Source organism: Phyllostomus discolor, chromosome 2, assembly GCF_004126475.2.
Source record: "Phyllostomus discolor isolate MPI-MPIP mPhyDis1 chromosome 2, mPhyDis1.pri.v3, whole genome shotgun sequence".
NCBI lineage: Eukaryota > Metazoa > Chordata > Mammalia > Chiroptera > Phyllostomidae > Phyllostomus > Phyllostomus discolor.
The window spans coordinates 93,870,831-93,888,411 of record NC_040904.2 but is presented as its reverse complement, the minus strand read 5'-3'; the positions used below and the strand labels follow the sequence as shown (position 1 = coordinate 93,888,411).

At 49.5% G+C, this 17,581-nt stretch overlaps 1 protein-coding gene across 1 annotated transcript; it reads right to left on the bottom strand.

Moving 5' to 3' along the window:
* Window positions 1-3,232: 3,232 nt before the first annotated feature.
* On the bottom strand, window positions 3,233-15,036 carry TIGIT (T cell immunoreceptor with Ig and ITIM domains). The gene is made up of 4 exons (XM_028505323.2): window positions 14,707-15,036; window positions 13,390-13,719; window positions 10,593-10,693; window positions 3,233-5,507 (listed from the first exon to the last, which is right to left on the bottom strand). Exons 1-4 carry the CDS (start codon window positions 14,939-14,941, stop codon window positions 5,271-5,273), a joined length of 903 nt encoding a protein of 300 aa, XP_028361124.2. The 5' UTR covers window positions 14,942-15,036; the 3' UTR covers window positions 3,233-5,270.
* Between the last annotated feature and the right edge of the window lie 2,545 nt (window positions 15,037-17,581).

Genomic DNA, 17,581 nt, shown 5'->3' with positions numbered 1-17,581 from the left:
TTCTGTGAACCTCAGCAGCATCTTGATGATGCCAGCCAGCTTCACCCAGAGTCTGTGGTCTCTCTCTGCATAACCCCCAAACCCTTGAGGCTGCTTTCTGCCTCTTGAAATGCCACGGTGTGGTTTACATAAAGGCTCTAGCAATCAGAAAGGGCACATAGGTTATTCATATGGCACTTAATAGTTTCTAAGTTAAGTTTCTCTGTCATTTGCTTTATCCACCCTCACAAATACCCTGTGAAACATTGTGAAGTCATCACTATTACACCAGTTTATAGAAAGAGAGGTTCAGAAATGTTTTTCCCATTATGAAACAATAAGCTATTGCTTGAAGTCAAGGTTTCGGAAACCAAAGCGATATGTATATCACACCAGTGTTTCTCAAACTTGAGTAATGTATATACCCCTACAAAAGAAAAACAATACTTCTCACAGATTGCAAAACCTGCACATAGGAGGAACCTGTGATTGTTTTTATTGTTTAGAAATATATTAGTAATTAATATAGAGTATAATTATTATAATCTTTCTTTTTTATCTCATTGTTATTCTAGGGCACTTGTCCCAGTTTTTCCCCCTTCGCCCTCCTCTGCACATTCGGGCCCCACCCCCAGTCAGTCCCCTCCCCCTTGCCCATGTCCATGGGTCATTCATGCACGTTCTTCCACCCCTCCCCCTTCGTGTTATTTTAACCTATTAATTTCATAGTTTTATTATGTTTTACTTGTATTTTAAGTTTATTTAGCATTTCTTTTTATTTTGATCTTAGTTTTACAATTCTGTAAGAGCTATAAGATTTACCAGGTTGTATGTTTGAGCATATTTAAGAAAGATGATAAAACATAATTTTTAAGATTCTAATATTTTCATACAGATTATATTCTAATACAATATTTGAAAAATTTAATGAAATAGTATTTTTACAAAGTTTATAAAGATTATATTTCATAATCTTTCTTAAATATGCTCATACGACCTGGTAAACCTTATAGCTCCTCCAGAATTGTAAGAGCTGCTGCGTGGGCAAGTGCGCTTCCGGGGGCAGCATCCGACCGCACAGCCCGGCTCGCGCAGTGAGGGCGCCCCTCCCGCCACGCCCCAGTCCCCGGGCTCCGCCGCTCCGCCCACTCGGAGCATATGAATTGTTTATGAATGGAGCCTCCATACCTTGAATCAACTTAACTATAAACACAAATACGAAGACTGAAGGTATTGACAGCATTCTGTCATAGGAAGGTCATGGAAACTCAAGATACGTTCGACTTTTTCAAAGATTCTCGTCTCACAACACAAAATTTTAAAATGCTTACAGATAACTTGCAGACCCCAAAGACATATCTACAATTCTTAGCATTCCTTAAGTCCTAGTGATTAAGGGTTTGATAATTCCAGGTACCTTAGTTGATCCCAACAAGATTCGCTGTCCCCTCGGGGCCCTCTGCGGCACTGTTAGCGGTGCCGGGCGCGCGTGCTTGTGGCACGAAACACAACATGAACATGAACTCGGCATTTTACAGCTTACAAAGAGTCAACCACATTACCTCACTGTGTCTTCCCATGATCCCTACAGAGTAGATGTTATTACTGCCATCGTGTAAATGAAACATTTGCAATGAGGATGAGCAAGTTAAGGAGCTCATTCCAATGCCATGAAGCGGCATGGCAGTGCTCAACACTTGGACCGAGGACCTTGACGCCGGGCCACCACACGCTGGAGCTGCTTCTCTGTTGATCTCTATGAAACCAGCCGGACTTCCGGCTGCAGAGAAGGTATTCCTCACCACCTGCATGACGTCAGAACGACAGTTACGCTGCAAGTCTATTCCTGCATAACACCTATGAATTGCAAACTTCTTCACTGCCCCGATCCTGTGTTCAATAACTGGACCACTTAGCTACCTCAGATAACTTTCAGAAAGAGTCTGAGACAAATTCACATCCTGCTTTTGACCTCATGTTTTGTCTTAATCAAAGCAAGGCTACAGGACACTGGGAGAGAATCTCTACGTTTCCTCCTGGTCACAGTTCTTTCAAATGGATAACGTGTAGAGCGATCCAATGGCCTATAAATACACTTCTCCATGTTTTCTCCGTATGCAAGGCAAATACTAGGACTGCAATACCTAATATACTAGCTACCAGTCACATGTCACCACTTGCATTTGAATTAATTTAAATAAAACTTAAAATGCAGTTTCTTAGTCACAGTAGCCTCCTTTCAAGTCTGCAATAGCTATGTGTGGCTCATGGCTGCCATGTTGCATCTTCATCACAGAAAGTTCTGTGGGACCGTCCTGGCCTAGACTGCATCCTATGCAAATTCACTCACTGAAACATCAAAGTACATAGTCCCGACCTCTACAAGATCAGGCTCTCACACACATAAGGCTCCCCTGGGCCTCCTGACAGGTATGATGTGGGGTGGAGGTGCAGGATTACTTCACTAGTTACAGCGTTGAAGCAGGACTGGAAAGAACCAGAAGACTGAACAAAACTCGCACCGCACAGCTGACAGCACAGCCATGCTGCTGACTCCCTCCTTTTTGTTGGTGCGGTTGGCCACCAGGACACTGCCCTTCCCGTGCAGCACACAGCCAGCCCGCCCGTCCAGCTCACTACCGGTGGAGTCTGTGGGACCCTGGCTGTGTGGTGACACAGGGACTCCAGGGGCTCACGGGGTCAGAAAGGCAACTCAGGAAATGAAACTGCATGCGAAGTCCTGTCCACTCGGGAAAATCATCTCCCTCCAAGCTCCCTGACTCGATTTTCCCATATTTGTTCAGTATAATTCTTTGGATGATAGATCAGACACTATGTGCCCAGGCTTCAAATGTGGGGTGATAAGGAGTCGGGCATCAGTAGACTTATTTCTCCGTGAACCCTCCTCCCCTTTTGTTCTCCTCTCCTGTGAAGGAATTCAAGAGGGGATCCAAGACAGCCTAGGGTCTCTTCCTGCTTGCACTTAGTGGTCCCCTGCCTCAGACTCCCCTGTGATTCTTCCCTATGAATTTCTAGAAAGACATAATAAAAGGAAAAAGTGTAATGAAACCCCACTTGAATGAGAGAGTGACAGAGACTACCAGTCAAAGAGAAACACTGCCCTGGACGCCCGTGTGGCTCCGGTTTAGAGTCTGGAGCTCCGTGGTCCAGCGGAAATGCAATGGGAGCCACAGATGCAATTTTAGAGTTTCCAGCAGTCACATTAGGAGAATAAAAGTAAATAGGGGAAATTCATCTTAATAATATATTTTATTTAACCCAGCATATCCAAAACATTTTCATTTTGACATGTGACCAACATTTTAAGTTACTTATGTGATACTTTACATTCTTATTATTCATAGTAAGTCTTCAAAATCTGGTGTGTTTTACCCTTCGAGCAGTGCACAGCTCCGTTCAGACCAGCCTCATTTCACATGTTTGTCGCTGCCGGTGGAGAGCAGCAGCTGGACCGGACCGTGCGTGACCCCCAGAACCAAGCTTCTGCCGCTTTGTCTCCTCTGGCTCTCCGAGGAAAATTTGTTTATTGAATTCCACTATACAATGTATTTTCTGTTGAATTCAATCTCATTTTAGTTACCTGATCAACTTACAGCATCCACGGGTCCTTTTGTATTTTTATCAACTTCAAATGGTATTTGTAAATGTTTCCCAGTTACAATAATGTCAAATAACACCCAACTCTCAGTCTACCTCGGCCTAAAACACATCTCCATCAAATCAAAACACCACTCTCTTTTCATCATTACACCTTAGTCCATTTCCTGCCTGTGAATTGTGTTCTACTCCCAACCAGTTTGCACTAGTTTTGCCAGAAAAATGCTGTGTACTGCTGTGGCAAATAGCAGCGTTTTCCACATTATCTTTCTTCCAAAAACCTTGCACTCTGGACAGATTTCAGCTCATTGCTCCTAACTACAGATCTGTTTGGTTGATAAGTGAGAAATATAAAAATAAAAATTCAAGGAGGAGTAGGAATTGAATTGTCTTCTTGCTCAACCAGCCTAATTTCCAGGGAGCAGGGCAATGCTTTATTTTAACAGTTGGCAAGAGGCAGCTTGCTTCCCATTCTCTCTTGGTTCCCTTGCCTGCAGAAGAAAATCGCTCATCTGTAAGCCAGCCTCCCTCCGCGTTTCTCAAGAGAGGCAGCTGGAGGGTAAAGCCTCATGCCACTTAAACAGAGATGAGCAGCTCCGATGTCACCCCGGCCCCAGCACAAAGGTGTTTTAAGGGCTGAATTGAAGGGTTCAGAGAAGATAGTTTTGGGAGCATACATTTTTTAAAACTCTCTATCACCTTCCTTTTATTTTTTTTCCCTAGGAATAGTCCTTATTTTAAAAACCCAGGTTTTCCTTTTAGTGGAAAGCAGATTATTTCTTCAAACCTTAATGATGGGTGGGTAGAGAAGAGGTAGGTCACTGCCCAAGAGCTAAGATGCCACCTGCGGTGAGCAGGCACTGTAGCCAGGGCTTCCCAGCGCATGGCTGGAAGAGCCCAGAGTCCTCCTCATCAGTCATCGCTACACTCTGAGCAATCACCTGCCCAGATAAAATCTGAAGTGTCATTGGTTCTCTTGGTACCAGGGTCTTCCTTGCGGGACTTTCAGCTCCTTGGACAAAACAAGTTCTTTGGACAAAAGTCCTGCCCTCACCAGACCAGCCTCACTGTTCCCTGCATCCGCCTAGACTGCTTCACCACAGACGAGCCCATCCTGGCTGCCCCGCTCCAGAGGAGACGGGCACGTCTTCCCCAAGGCCCGTGACTCCTGTCCTTGTCTCCTGGCCGCCCTTCCAGTCCCTGTGATCTCCCCGCTTGCCTGTAAGTTCTTAAAGGGTTAAGACTCATGACCACGGTTTAGTCATCCTAGAACCTCCCCGAAGAAGCTGGTCCCACCCCTTAATCATGAAATGCCTTGAATGTGTGAACGTTGGCAAAAAAGACAATGACACCATAACCTGACCCCTTGCTCAGTGACATGAGGAGGTGGAATGAACCGCTCAGAGCCACAGTATGGGCTCAAACCTCCAGATTCAAAACCAGGTCAAAAATTTTTTTTAACATGGCATTCATAATCAAGTCAAGCTGCTCACCCTGGTCTGCCAGGATAGAATGGAAGGGAGGGGTAGAGGAAATGCAGACAAAGGAGAAGGCGACATTCACTCAACTGAATACACACACACACACACACACACACACACACACACAGCAGTGAGGAGAGCTTGGACCCTAAACATCCAGTTGTAATAGAGCAGCGGCTGGGTCTCTAGGAGCTAACCAGTCTCCACCGGGAAGCTGATGTCCCCGAGGCTTCTGTAACTCAGGACGTTGAAGTAGTCGTGTGGCTCAGCATACTCCTCTTCGCTCGGCTCTCTGCAGAGGCCGGCAGGTGTGGCGCCTGCCTGCACACAGCTGCCAGGGGATGACAGGACGCTGGGACCCCATCCTTCCTGTTCAGGTGGCACTCTCCGGAGGCCGCTTCCCGCAGAACGAATTCGAAGAAATCTCCTCTAAAACAAACAAACTACAAAGTGAGTATGTAGGGATTGTATTCAAAAATTACTCCTCAACATGATACATGATTACAATGATCTGTTTTTTCCTTTCTTACACACACACACACACAGAGGCAAAGCTGTGTTCTCACCAACACCAACTTCTCAACCCTTAATGTTTCACCTTTGTCACCGCTGGGCTGCAGCACTAACCACTCTGCTGGAACACTTGCTGCACACGCAGTGTGCCCGCACTCAGTGTGCCCACACATATTCCTTCCTGTTCGCTAAGCCTCAGGGAGCACCTGCACCCGACTTCTCTCTTCCTCTCGACCACCCCAGCCCCGCGGGCCTCTTCCTCTGTGAGTGGTCTCCTTCCCAGCTTCCTCGGCACTGCTCCCTCCTGCTCTCCTCCTCCTCCTGGGAACCCCACCTCCATCTTCGCTGGCCTTGCTCTTTGTTCTGCTTGCACATCAGCTCCTCAAATAAAGGGTTTTCCCAGGGTTCGGCCCTCTGCTTTCTCACATTCAACACTCTCTCTGAGTCACTGCATCTAAATGAACATCAATAACCACCCTCTGCCCTCTGGTGATTCCCAAATCTCTACCTGAACCAGCCCTGGCTTCTGCCCTAAGATCCAGACCCAGGTGCCCCCACCTGTTTACTGGGCAAAGTCTCCTGGCGACACCCCCACAGCAAGCTCAGGCTCAGCCTGCCTCCGAGGCACCCAACACCCCGCACCCCGCACGTACTGCTCCTGCCCCACAGCCTCTAACATTCCTTACGGCACCGTCTACCTGGCCAAAGCCTGGGGGCTAATGTTAAACTCCAGGGGGACGTAAAATCCCCTCCTGTTTTACTCCTAAGAAAATCTGAAACCTACTCCCTTTGCTATCCCTACTTTCACCGGACTTTCGTACTCACCTGCCTCTACAGCCCCTGGTAGCTCTCTCTAACTTCCACATGGCCACCAGCAGGTGGTCCTTCAAAGATGGAAGCCGGACTGTCCCATGCTCCCACCTAAAACCCTTGGCTGTCTCCCATTGTTTACAGGGCCCACAAGAGGACTTCAAGGGATCTATAAAACCACTTAAGTTGTGAAAAGAAAGAAGGAAGGAAGGAAGGAAGGAAGGAAGGAAGGAAGGAAGGAAGGAAGGGAGGAAGGAAGGGGGGAAGGAAGGAAGAGAGGGAGGAAGGAGAGAGGGATGGAGGGAGTGAGGACCATTGCAAGAGGTGCATTCTGCTGGGAAGGAAGTCCACCACTCAGGAGGCTGTGTGTGATGTCCCCCAAATGCCTGTGACTTTGTCACACTCATCTCCCCAGCTCCATGTCCTGCAGCCCTTCCCTAGCCAGCACCACGACTTCCAGTGTGGGGCCTGATGCCAGAGAGCTGCCGTTTCCTGAGAAGCTGTTGTGAGCCTGCACTGGGTTATCTTCTCCTGTAATCTCACCAACACCCCTGCAGAAGCTCTGAGCTAGCTCCTAGGCCCAGACCAGTGCAGTCATCTGCCCAAGGACCAATCCGATTCTTACTTATGCCCATCTGACTCCAGCTATGCTTTCTCCTCAACCAAGCTACCTCTCACCCTGTGGCTTCTAGGAAGCCAGGCACTGTTTCTTGACACCCCAGGTTTGTATATGTTGCACCCATTGTCCGTTCTCTGTGGTTCCCTGAAAAAGTTGTCAACTCCATCCTCTAGACTCGGCTCCACAGCACATTGTCCAAGAAGCCTTCTCTGGCCCTGGCTGGGTGGCTCCATTGGTTGAAATGGCAACTCATACAGCAAACTGTTGTGGGTTCAAATTCCCATCAGACAACCAATTGATGTTTGTCTCTCACACCAGTGTTTCTCTCTCTCCCTCTCCCTCTTTCTCCCTCTCAAATCAATAAAAAACATATCCTCAGGTGAGGATCAAAAAAGAAATGAAACCCTTCTGACTTTCCAGGAGGGCTACATTCCCAACCCTGGGCTAGCATATATATGGTCCTGAATGTTTGCTGTGTAACACCGAATGCTGCCACCTGACACTTTCTGTTTGCCCTCCGTCACCTCCAACTGCAGCCCCCTGCGGGTGGGGGCTGGGCTGTGTTCCTCTGTGTGACCCCAGGGCCCATAACAGGTGCTCGAGATATGTCTTAGGACACACACACACATACACATTCTTTGACATCCCTGTACCTAAAAGAACTGGATTTTCCAAATCAAAGTAGAGGCTCATGGTCAAACACCTGAGGCTGCACCTGGCAGGCAACAGGCCACAACAGTGAAACCTGTTGGGGAAAAGCAAGGACACGAAGCCAGCCCTTTGAGAGCAGCACAGGTGAGGGCTGTGCTAAGGTGAGGAAGCCAAACACAGCAGGCCCCCACAGAACGGCACCCGAAATGCTTAATGACACCAGTACAAAGATGAAACCCTCTCAGTCCTCCTGGGAACCACCCTAGAGCAAGTCACTCACCCGCAGCGAAGACCTGAAGGACAGAATCACGAAGAGCCACACACAAGCATTGGAAAACAACAACGAACAAGCCACATTTCATTCTGCCCCACGCCCCTTGCCCCCTCCCCTCCTTCCAGGGTAGGGCATACCAGCACCACCTCTGGTGGCACCCTGGCATCAAGCTCAGTGGCACACAAATGTGTGCGGGGTGCTGCGTGGGAGGGTGGACAGGGCTGCAGGGACGTTCGCAGCAAACAGACAAGAAAACTCTGAGTGGCACCAGCTGCAGGCCCGAGGAGCTGGGCTGGGGAGAAGCCATAGTCTCAGAAGCACACACAAGAGTCAGGCAGCCTCTCCCCTCCTACTGTTTCATTCGTTCCTTTTCAGTAGGAGGGGCTACACCTTATCGTCAACTAGCGTGAGAAAAAGGGTGGCTATCAAAGCTCTTGCTTGTGCTGTGCTTAAAAGGCTGCTACCCCCATGACACAGCCCATCCATCGTTAGGGCGCGACCACGCAACCTGTTCTCAGAGAGCTGCCTGCCCCTCATGCTGTGCATTCTCGTCCAGTTCTTAGAGCGGCCACACTGGCCTCTGAACCTGGGGACTCCTTTGGCTTCCAAAAATCCCCTGAGAACCGGAAATGTGCCCGAGGTGGGTCTCTCGGCTGCTCTGTTTCCTTCCATCCTGCACGGGGGACTCTGTAATTGGAGTCAGTGTAAAAAAAAAGTCTGAAATTAACTCACTGATGTCCTAAAGCAGGGGTGTCAAACTCACTTTCACCGGGGCCACATCAGCCTCATGGTTGCCTCCAAAGGGCCAAACGTAACTTTAGGACTGTATACATGTAACTACTCCTTAACAGTTAAGTGAGAGCTCGGTGCTACCGCCGGGTAGAAACAAGGTGCTGGCCGGATAAAACAAGGTGGAGGGCCGGATTCAGCCCGTGGGCCTTGTGTGTGCCACCTGTGTCCAAAAGGACCAGAGGCAGCTGCTGAGATTGCAGCTGGGTCTGGCAGGGACAGCACTGCCCCCGGGGGACAGTGAGGAGGAAGGACAACGCGCTGGACAGCCCTGGTCCAGCAGCAGGACACACCCTCCTCCCTGAACCTCACCGAGGGTGCCCTGGGGGCACGTCTGCCAAAGCTGCTGGCAAAGAATATTCCTTCTTTTAGTCTAGTAGACCCGTGCACTGTAAGTATTTATTGAGCACCAAGTGTTATGCGGTAACATAGTAAATAAAATTTATAATAATTATAAAACCATATATTTACAAGAGTGATGGTTATTAATACATGCCAGGAAAAATGCCAAGAGGCTTACTTGAATTATTTGACTTAAGTTTCCCACAACCCCACGAGAACAGCACCACAATTATTTCCGAGTCACCGATGCTGAAGCTGAGGGTTGGCAAGGCCGGTGACACAGCCAGAGTCCCGGTCCACCCAAGGTCTGTCTGACTCCCAAGGCCACGGTCCCAAATACCGCAGTCTGCTGGCTCTCGGGGACTGTCGGGGACGCTGTTGGTGCCCGGCTCAGACCTCGCCTGCCTGACCAGAGCCCCATCCCCCAGACCTGGCAGTGCAGACTGAGGGGCTCACCCTTGGGCCTCCCTGGTGAGCAGCCAGCAGGCAGTGATTGACTGAGGTGGGGTTTTACAAGGCCAGCTCCCTGCCTCAAGGTGCACCCAACTCTGCACACAATTCTTGCTTCAACCAAGTCTCCAGCTGAGCCCACTTCGTGCAGAGCTTCTCCCCTTGGCCCCATGCTGCTTCCTTCAATGCCCTTCACCTGAGCCCTCACTCGCCCTACTGTCACCAGAATGCACACATCAGGCTCTCTTTCCTGGACCTGATCTAAAACAGCTGCCCCTGGGAATGGCCTCGATGGACTGTGGGAGGAGACTCCCCGGGTGGGCGGGGTGGAAGTCCAGACCCCACCCCCGGTGCTGAGTGGGGTGGGGCACCGACGGGAGGCCACTTGAGCGGTGCCAGGGCTCCAGCTGGGACATTGGAGAAAGAAGTGTGGGGGAAGCAGTGGTTATTAGGGCCTGGGAATTAGGTAGCTTTTGCTAGACTCTCCTGGTGCACTGTGCAGGAAAAGAAAAATCTGTCAGCAACCGAGAGCAAAGTGTGAGAGTCAAAGGCCCTCTTCAGTAGCATTTACAGAAGCGCCCTCTCCAGCTCAGAACCTGACCCCCAGAGGCAGAACTTCCAAGGGAGGCTGGACTTGAGCTTGAGTGAGTCTCCTCTACCAGGGCCTTGGTGGGAAATCAGGGGGCTCACATGCTTTTTTATTTCTCATCCTGCAGAGTCGCTGGGTAGCCCAGCACTGCTGAAGGATTGTTAAAATTCAATGAGTTAATGTACAGAAACGCCTAGCACAGACTACAGTCCCAGGATGCATCAAAGTCAGAGTAGATCCATCAGTTTCCCAGGGGACTGGCGTGAGGGACAGGCAGGTGACAGGTCCAACCTTCCAGGAGCTCCCAGATAAGGTAAGGGACAGAAGAAGAATATGAACAACTTCACAAAAAGGCAAAACAAGGACCCTGGAAAAGGCACAACAGCAGTGGGGAGATCGCCTCTAAGTCTCTCTCTGGACAGGGCAAGGGTGGCAGGGTGGGGTGCCATGACTGGGATGTGCAGCCAGAATCATTACCTTTCTGGTCAACGCGACCACCGCCATGACCGCTGTGCAGATGACCACCAGCAAAAGGACTCCAAGCAATAGGATCTGGAAGCCAGCGCCTTGCTCAGCCCCTGGTGGGAGGACAGAACAAAGAAAATGGGCCGACCACTCCCCAGCGTCGGGGGCCCAGAGGTGGGGACTGGCCCGCCTTCCTCCAGCCACAGGACTGGACATCGGCCCAGCTCTTTGGACAGCAGAGCACCGGCCAACACCCAGCGGCCATCTGCCTCACACGACAGACACCAGCGCAGACCAGGTCTAGCACTCCCTCCCTCGATTCCACAAAACCACTCTTAATGACTATCATGAAATGAAACAAATGATAACGTCCAGAAAAAAAATGGAGAAGGAATATTTTTATTAAACTTCATATGTATAACCAAACTAGCAGAAAAATAACTTAGAAATTAAAATGAAATTAATATTAATGTACAAAAAAGAAAAAAGCAAATAGCCTTGCACCTCAAGCCTCTAGCGCTTGTCCACCCCGGCCATGAGACCCAGCGGAGTACAGACGGCCCTTTTGCTGCTTCCCTTTCATTCATATCACACATGGAGCTTAATAAATGTCTGTGGTATGAATTGAGGTGTGAACAGGTGAATGTCCAATGACATAAAATGTCACTGGAAGGAGGAAGAGGCAGGAGAGAGTTTTGAGGAGAGGAGTGATATTTGGCCCAACGGGTGTGAGAGACACAGGACAGTCACCCGCCAAGCGCCATGCGTGTGCCGTGCTGTAGGCGGGAGGGTTTCCCACGCTCCACTGTGTCTCCCCTCCTTCCCAGCTTGGACAGAACTCGATGTCCAGGGAGCAACAAGAAGGGTGTCACAGAGGCTGGGGCCTCTACCCTCCAGTGATGGGCTTAGATTGCTGGGAAGGTGGCTAAGGAATGCCATCCCTAGGACAGGGCAGTGCCCACAGCCCCCACACAGAGCCAGGAGGGATAGGAGAGGGAGCCCAAATTTCCAGAGCAAGTTTCTTCTGCCCAGAGGATTCAGTTCCCTGCTCTGGCCACAGGTGAAGAAAGAGGGCAGGCGGGGAGCAAAGTGGTGGTGGAAGGCAGCTGCAGAGGGCTGTGCACAAAGGCAGGAAAGGACGCCGGCCGGCTCTGGTCTGCGAGCTTTGTGGGCCTATGCCAGAGCCAGCCCAGAAAGAGCACTTGAGAAGAAACTTGAAGTTTCACAGACTTTGCTAACTCATAAAACTTAACCTCCAACACAATAAGCAAATTGAAGTTCCGAGGGTGCTGTTTAGGGGAACCAGAGCACCTGTGTCAAAATCCGCTCGGATGCTCTGAGCAAGCCAGTGGGAGAGGACTTGTGTGCACAGCTGAGACTGACTTAGTGTTTATCACACCTGTTCCAGGTGCTGTTCTCTAGGCATTTTCTTGCAGCAAGGAGTTCAGTCCTGTGTTAGCACCTCACAAGGGCTTACAATTCACTAATGAGAAAACCAGGGCACAGAGGAGCTAAGTAGTCTTGCCTGAGGTCAACAGCAGCACCTGGGTTTGGACACGGGCTGTCTGGTGTCAGTCTGAGCTCGTAACCACTCTGCTACGTTGTCTCTCAGGTTTGGTAACAATCCTTTCTCACCTTCCAGACAACTGGTTCACGTGTCCAGATGGATAATGAACGTGAGGTTATTTTGGAAACTATGAAGTATGCACAAATGTAAATTATCATAAATTAAAGATAGAACTACCATATGTATGACCCAGCAATTCCACTTCTAGGTATTTATGTGAAGAAATCCAAAACACTAATTTGAAAAGATATATGCACCCTTAGGTTCACTGCAGCACATTTACAATGTCTGAGGCACGGCAGCCGCCTCATGTCCATTGACAGACGGGTGCGTGTGAACAGCGAGATGCTGGTCAGACGGGAAGAGGAGGAAGCCTCACCATTTGCAACATCATGGATGGACCTGGAGGGTATTATGCTGAGTGAAATAAGTCAGACAGAAAAGACAAATACCATATGATTTCACATATATGTAGAATCTAAAAAACAAATAAATGAGCAAACAAGACAGAAATAAACTCATAGAAACAGAGAACAAACTGATGGTCGCCAGATGGGAAGAGAGTTGGGGGAATGGGTAAGAGAGAGGAAGGGATTAAGACGCAGGAATTGCCAGATAGAAAAACAGTCACAGAGGCGTGAGGTACAGCACAGGGAGCATCGTCAGTGATGTTGTTGACACTGTACGGTGACTGACCGATGGGCACCAGACTTACCAGGGTGATCACTTTATAAGTTATGTAAACTTCTAATCACTATGTTGTTTACCTGAAACTAATATAATATTGCACGTCGACTGTAATGAAAAGAAATGTTTAAACGTTTTTAAGCTTCGTTTTTAATCAGCTCTAATGCTTTATAAATTGGGGGGCTGATTCTAATTTGCATGATCCATGCTAAATTAATAAATGAGAACATTTTCCAGATGACCTTATCAACTGGTCTTTCTAGTAAACACACATACAAAATGTCCTTCTTCCACCCAAAAGTGTGGGTCTCAGCCCTGGCTGCACATTCAAGTCACCAGGGATGCCCATAGAGCCTGCCACACCCTGGCTCTGCCCCCAGGAACGGTGATGGAGTCGGAGGGGGACAGGGGTGTTGGCATCAGCGTTATGTAAAAGCTCCCAGGTGACGTGAACGTGAGCCCGGGGTGGGAGGCCCTGCTCCACCATGTCTGGCAGGGATGCCTTTTCTATCCTAGAGGATGAGATTCAGCAGCCCCTCTGCCCAGGGGGCGTACCTGAGCTTTGCAGGACCTCCAGAAAGAGTCTCCCTCTGTACATGCCATCAGGGAAGGTGTGATAGATGCAGGAGTACTCCCCTGTGTCGTTCGTGGTCAGTGACTTGAGGGTGAGGTCCAGGTTGGGGCTGGGGGCCACCCGCTCCCTGAAGGCTGGGTAGATGTGCCATCCCATTTTAGTGTGGTGAATGGCCAGCATTTGGTCCTGCTGCTTCCAGTCCACCTGAGTCACTGTGGCAGTGGTGGAGGAAAGGTGACAATGTAAGGTGACAGAGCCTCCTTCCTCTGCAGAAATATTCCCTGTGGTTATTATTCTGCCTGTTGCAGCTCCTAGGGCAGGGAAAAAAGCATGCATGAGTCTCGGGGTCAACAGCTGGCCTTGGACCTTCCCGTGGAAATTCCAAGGGGCTTTGCGTCCAGAATTGGCCTTTGGAATGTTAGTCTCTGCAGTCCCTCCTGTCCCTCCCCCAGGGGGACTGTAATTGTCACACAGTGGAGCACTTCGCCACCCCAGGGTACACCACTGTGATATAGGTCCACGGCCGCTCCCGCGTGGCTCTCCTGTGCGTACTTTGTCTCCCACCCAGAATGTAGACCCCAGGAGCCACTCTTGTGTTCCACTGTATCGCCCAGCAGCTCAGTTCTGTGCTGGACTCATTCTCCTTTGAAATAAAATCTGGCTGTTTGGGTGACTGCCACTTGAGGGACCCAGAAAGCCCTCCGGGAAAGCCATGGGGTCCAAAGGGAAGGAGCACTGGAGAGAAACTGTTTCTCTGAGGCAAGGCCACCTTTTGGCCCTTACACACCTTCGATGGTTCAGAAAGCGACATAAAAACTAATGTGTGCTGCAGGTTTTAAATATCTGTGTCCCTTTTAATGCAGAAGGAAACAGATTTAATATGGATGCAACCCACAATGGTAGAACCTCTAGAATCTGTGAAGAAAACATTTTGATCCACAGAAAATGTACAATGTGTTTCTAGAAGTTTCCTCAAGGACAGAAGAAAGGAAGATGGAGCAGTAGCGAAATTCTACAATTTCTACAAGCAAATTGATTATTCCTCCTTCTTAGTTCCTTTCTCTCCCTCTGCCTCCTTTCTTGGGTGGGCCAGCCAGGTTCACCCAACCTCAGGTCCTTCATCCACCACCCATGACAGACCTGTGCCTCCTTCTCAGAGGAGGAGAGTGGGGTGCAGGGCTCCAAAAACTGTGGTTCTCTTCCTGCAGACAGATGCAGCATTCACTCCCAGCAACCCGTCTTCCTCCCTACTCTCCCTTGACCTTAGGTTCTATCTCGGCTAGATTTGCAGCCCTTACCTGAAGCCAGGACGGCAGCCTGCCTCAGCCCCTGGGCCCAGATCAGCAGGAGGCCCCACTGCATGCTTCTGCCCAGAGGGCCTCCAGGAAGCAGATGTGGCCTTGTCTGCCACGGAAATGGGCCCACTGCAGATGGCGAGGTGAAACTGAGCCTATGAGGAGAGAGGGTCTCGGAAAAACTGAGTTCAGCAAAACCAAAGACAGATAAATTTCTCAGCAAGTACACACAGTGCATGGGGCGAGCCACAAGAAAGATTGTGAAGGAAACACATTAAAAAATAAGCAAAGATGTGGTTAAAGGTACATTACCCTGGTCTTCGGATTACTATTAGTCAATCTGCTGTTTTAAATGCTCTTACTGCACTTTTTTTTTTTAAATCAGCCTTTATTTCATAAGCTCAGGACATCTGTGGCATGCCTAGGATTTATAGAGCCTATTACCAAGGGGTTCGCTGTCTCTCCCTGACTTCACCCTGCTAGAGAGTATGCAAAGATAAGAGAAACTCAAGTCTGTTCACTTTTAGGCTAGGAACTGTACTCGAAAGCTAATGAGCCAGTGAGCAAGAGGCATTGACTATGGGGGGCCAGACATGGGCCAGACACAAGTCTTGAACAAACATAGCCATTTCGCTTGAATGAGGTTCTCTCCTTGAATCCTCTGTCTTCTGTCTTGTTTATAGGGATTGAGACTGTTGAATTCCAGCTTAATCTCTCTGACCCAGTGGTATCAGAGGAGACCAGAAGAATGAGTTTTCTTGCTCATGGCAACCTCAGGAAAACCAGGAATGCTGGTTAGGGTGAGCCCCCCACTGCCTGGCCCAGGAAACAGACTGGCTGACCCTCGCTTCCTTCATTCGTTTGAAAGTCCCCAGGTACCTGCAAAGCACCAGACTCAACAGCCAGCTCTGGGGATATGAGCATAAATGTAGCCCTGCCCTCAGCCAGTGCACAGTCAAAGCAAACTTTCTGGTGAAGCCACACTCTGAGGAGAGGAGGTGGAGGGTCCACATTCACCTGCCTTCAGGGCTCCCCACTGCTTCTTTGGGCATGCCCCAGAGTGTGTACCCCAAAACTACACAGCTCCACCAGGGGAAGCATCCGAAACCTGGAGCTCTGTCCCCGCCCTTCCTGGCAAACACCCTGAGCATCCCACACCCTCCAGGCTCCTGTCATCCTTCTGCACTGATGCTTCACTTCAGACCAGCCCCTTCCCCTCTCTGGTCCTGCCTATTCCCAACTCTGCACCAGGGCCAGTTCACATCCCACAGCCCACTGCCAGCTCCTTAGAAAATACACACCTCACCAGCTTCTCGCTGCCTTTCCCAAGTCAGCCTGTCCTTCAAGGCTCACATCAAAATACAATACCCTCTTCAACGGTCATGGCCCCTTTAGCTAAAGGAGCAATAATGCCTAACATGTGTCCAAGGAAAGGTGGTGAGGTTGAACTTGTGAAGTGAATCCAAAACTGGTTGCCAAGCCAAAGGAGCCAGGCGTGGGAAAGCCAGGAGCAGCTGGTGGGAACAGAGCGCATAGCGGGGCAGACGCTGGGCCGGGGTGAATGTACAGCCTGTGTTTCTATAGAAGGGACAGTTGGAAACCACAGAGGCAAGGCCTGTCTTATATAATGAAAAATACAAAGACATTCAGACTGGGTTAAAAAAAAAGTTAAGGAATTGTTCTATTTGTTTCTGAGCAATCAGTTCAAAGAGGAACATGGTCAAGTCCATTGCTCTCCAGAGACATTGGAGCTGGTGATTAACAGGCTCCAGAGCAGCAAATACCTGGGTCCACATTCCCCCTGGTTTGATGACCTTAAGAAAGTTACTCAACCTTAGGACTCAGTTTCCTTATCTGCAGTAAAAAAAAAAAAGAAAATATCCTCTTCCCCTTTTCATGGGTCATTGTGAAGATTTGGTGGATTACAGTTTGGGAGAGTATTCAGAACAGTGTCTGGAACACAGGAAGGGTCCAATTCATGGATGGCAGTATTGATAATAATATTAGTTAAGGAAGTAAAGAGAAAATCAGAGGAAAGTCTCTCTCTGTCTAGGTAATGTGTTTTGCCAGGATAAACCCTGGTCTCTGGACTCCAAGGCCTCCTCATACTGTCCATACATCTGACATAAGAATATGAGGATAAAATGTCCCAGCCACTGTACCAGCCGGACCCTGAAGAGGCCCTGGAGGAAGGTGAATAATGGAGGATTCTCCCCAGGGAAGCTTCCAGAAGTCCCTGTTTGGAGCCTCGTACTGGGTGGGGCTCCATCTGGAACACTTGCTGGTCTGACCAGCCACTCCAAGGAGCAGGCCTGCACTGAGATCCCCCAGGCCGCCAGAGCCTTTGGGTCAGCTGGCCGCCTCTTGGCACAGCATGAACCTCTGTGGTCAGTCAGACATTGACTCACTTCTCAATTCAAAAGTCTTAAAAGGAGCCCCATAGTTTTTTCTGCCCTCACTTCTGCCGTTGTGGCCAAACAGGTCTGGTTAGTCTTGTTGCAGCCACACCTATTTGCACGTGAAGGGGAAGTGGCGCTGCCCTAGAATGCAGGCCCCTCATTCTTTTCACAGCCCAACCTTCCCCTTGCCCTTTAAGCCCTGTATGGGCCCACACACATCCACCCCCCTCTACCCCCCAGGCTGCAGGCGGGAACCTGCGGCCATAGGCAGAGGTCACGGAACCAAAAGAACAGAGCTGACGTGGTCACACTTTATATAAGACCTTTGATTTGTACACAGGAAACACTACCTAGATTTTTCTCTGGGTGCAGACCAATCTCTCAGCAGTGTCTTTGATCCTCAGCCTCTCCAAAGTCTTCCCTCCAGCTCTGACATGGTTGGGGAGCTTCAGGGATATCACAACTTTCTTCCTCTTTTC

Bases quoted from the DNA above. Each gene is read 5' to 3' on its own strand.
- TIGIT (XM_028505323.2), bottom strand. From the start codon at position 14,941: ATGCACTGTGTGTACTTGCTGAGAAATTTATCTGTCTTTGGTTTTGCT. The intron at 10,694-13,389 runs GTACGCCCCCTG...TCCTCCCACCAG, and splicing joins GGAGGTCCTGCAAAGCTCAG to GGGCTGAGCAAGGCGCTGGC. The intron at 5,508-10,592 runs GTAATGATTCTG...TGTTTGTTTTAG, and splicing joins TGGTCGCGTTGACCAGAAAG to AGGAGATTTCTTCGAATTCG.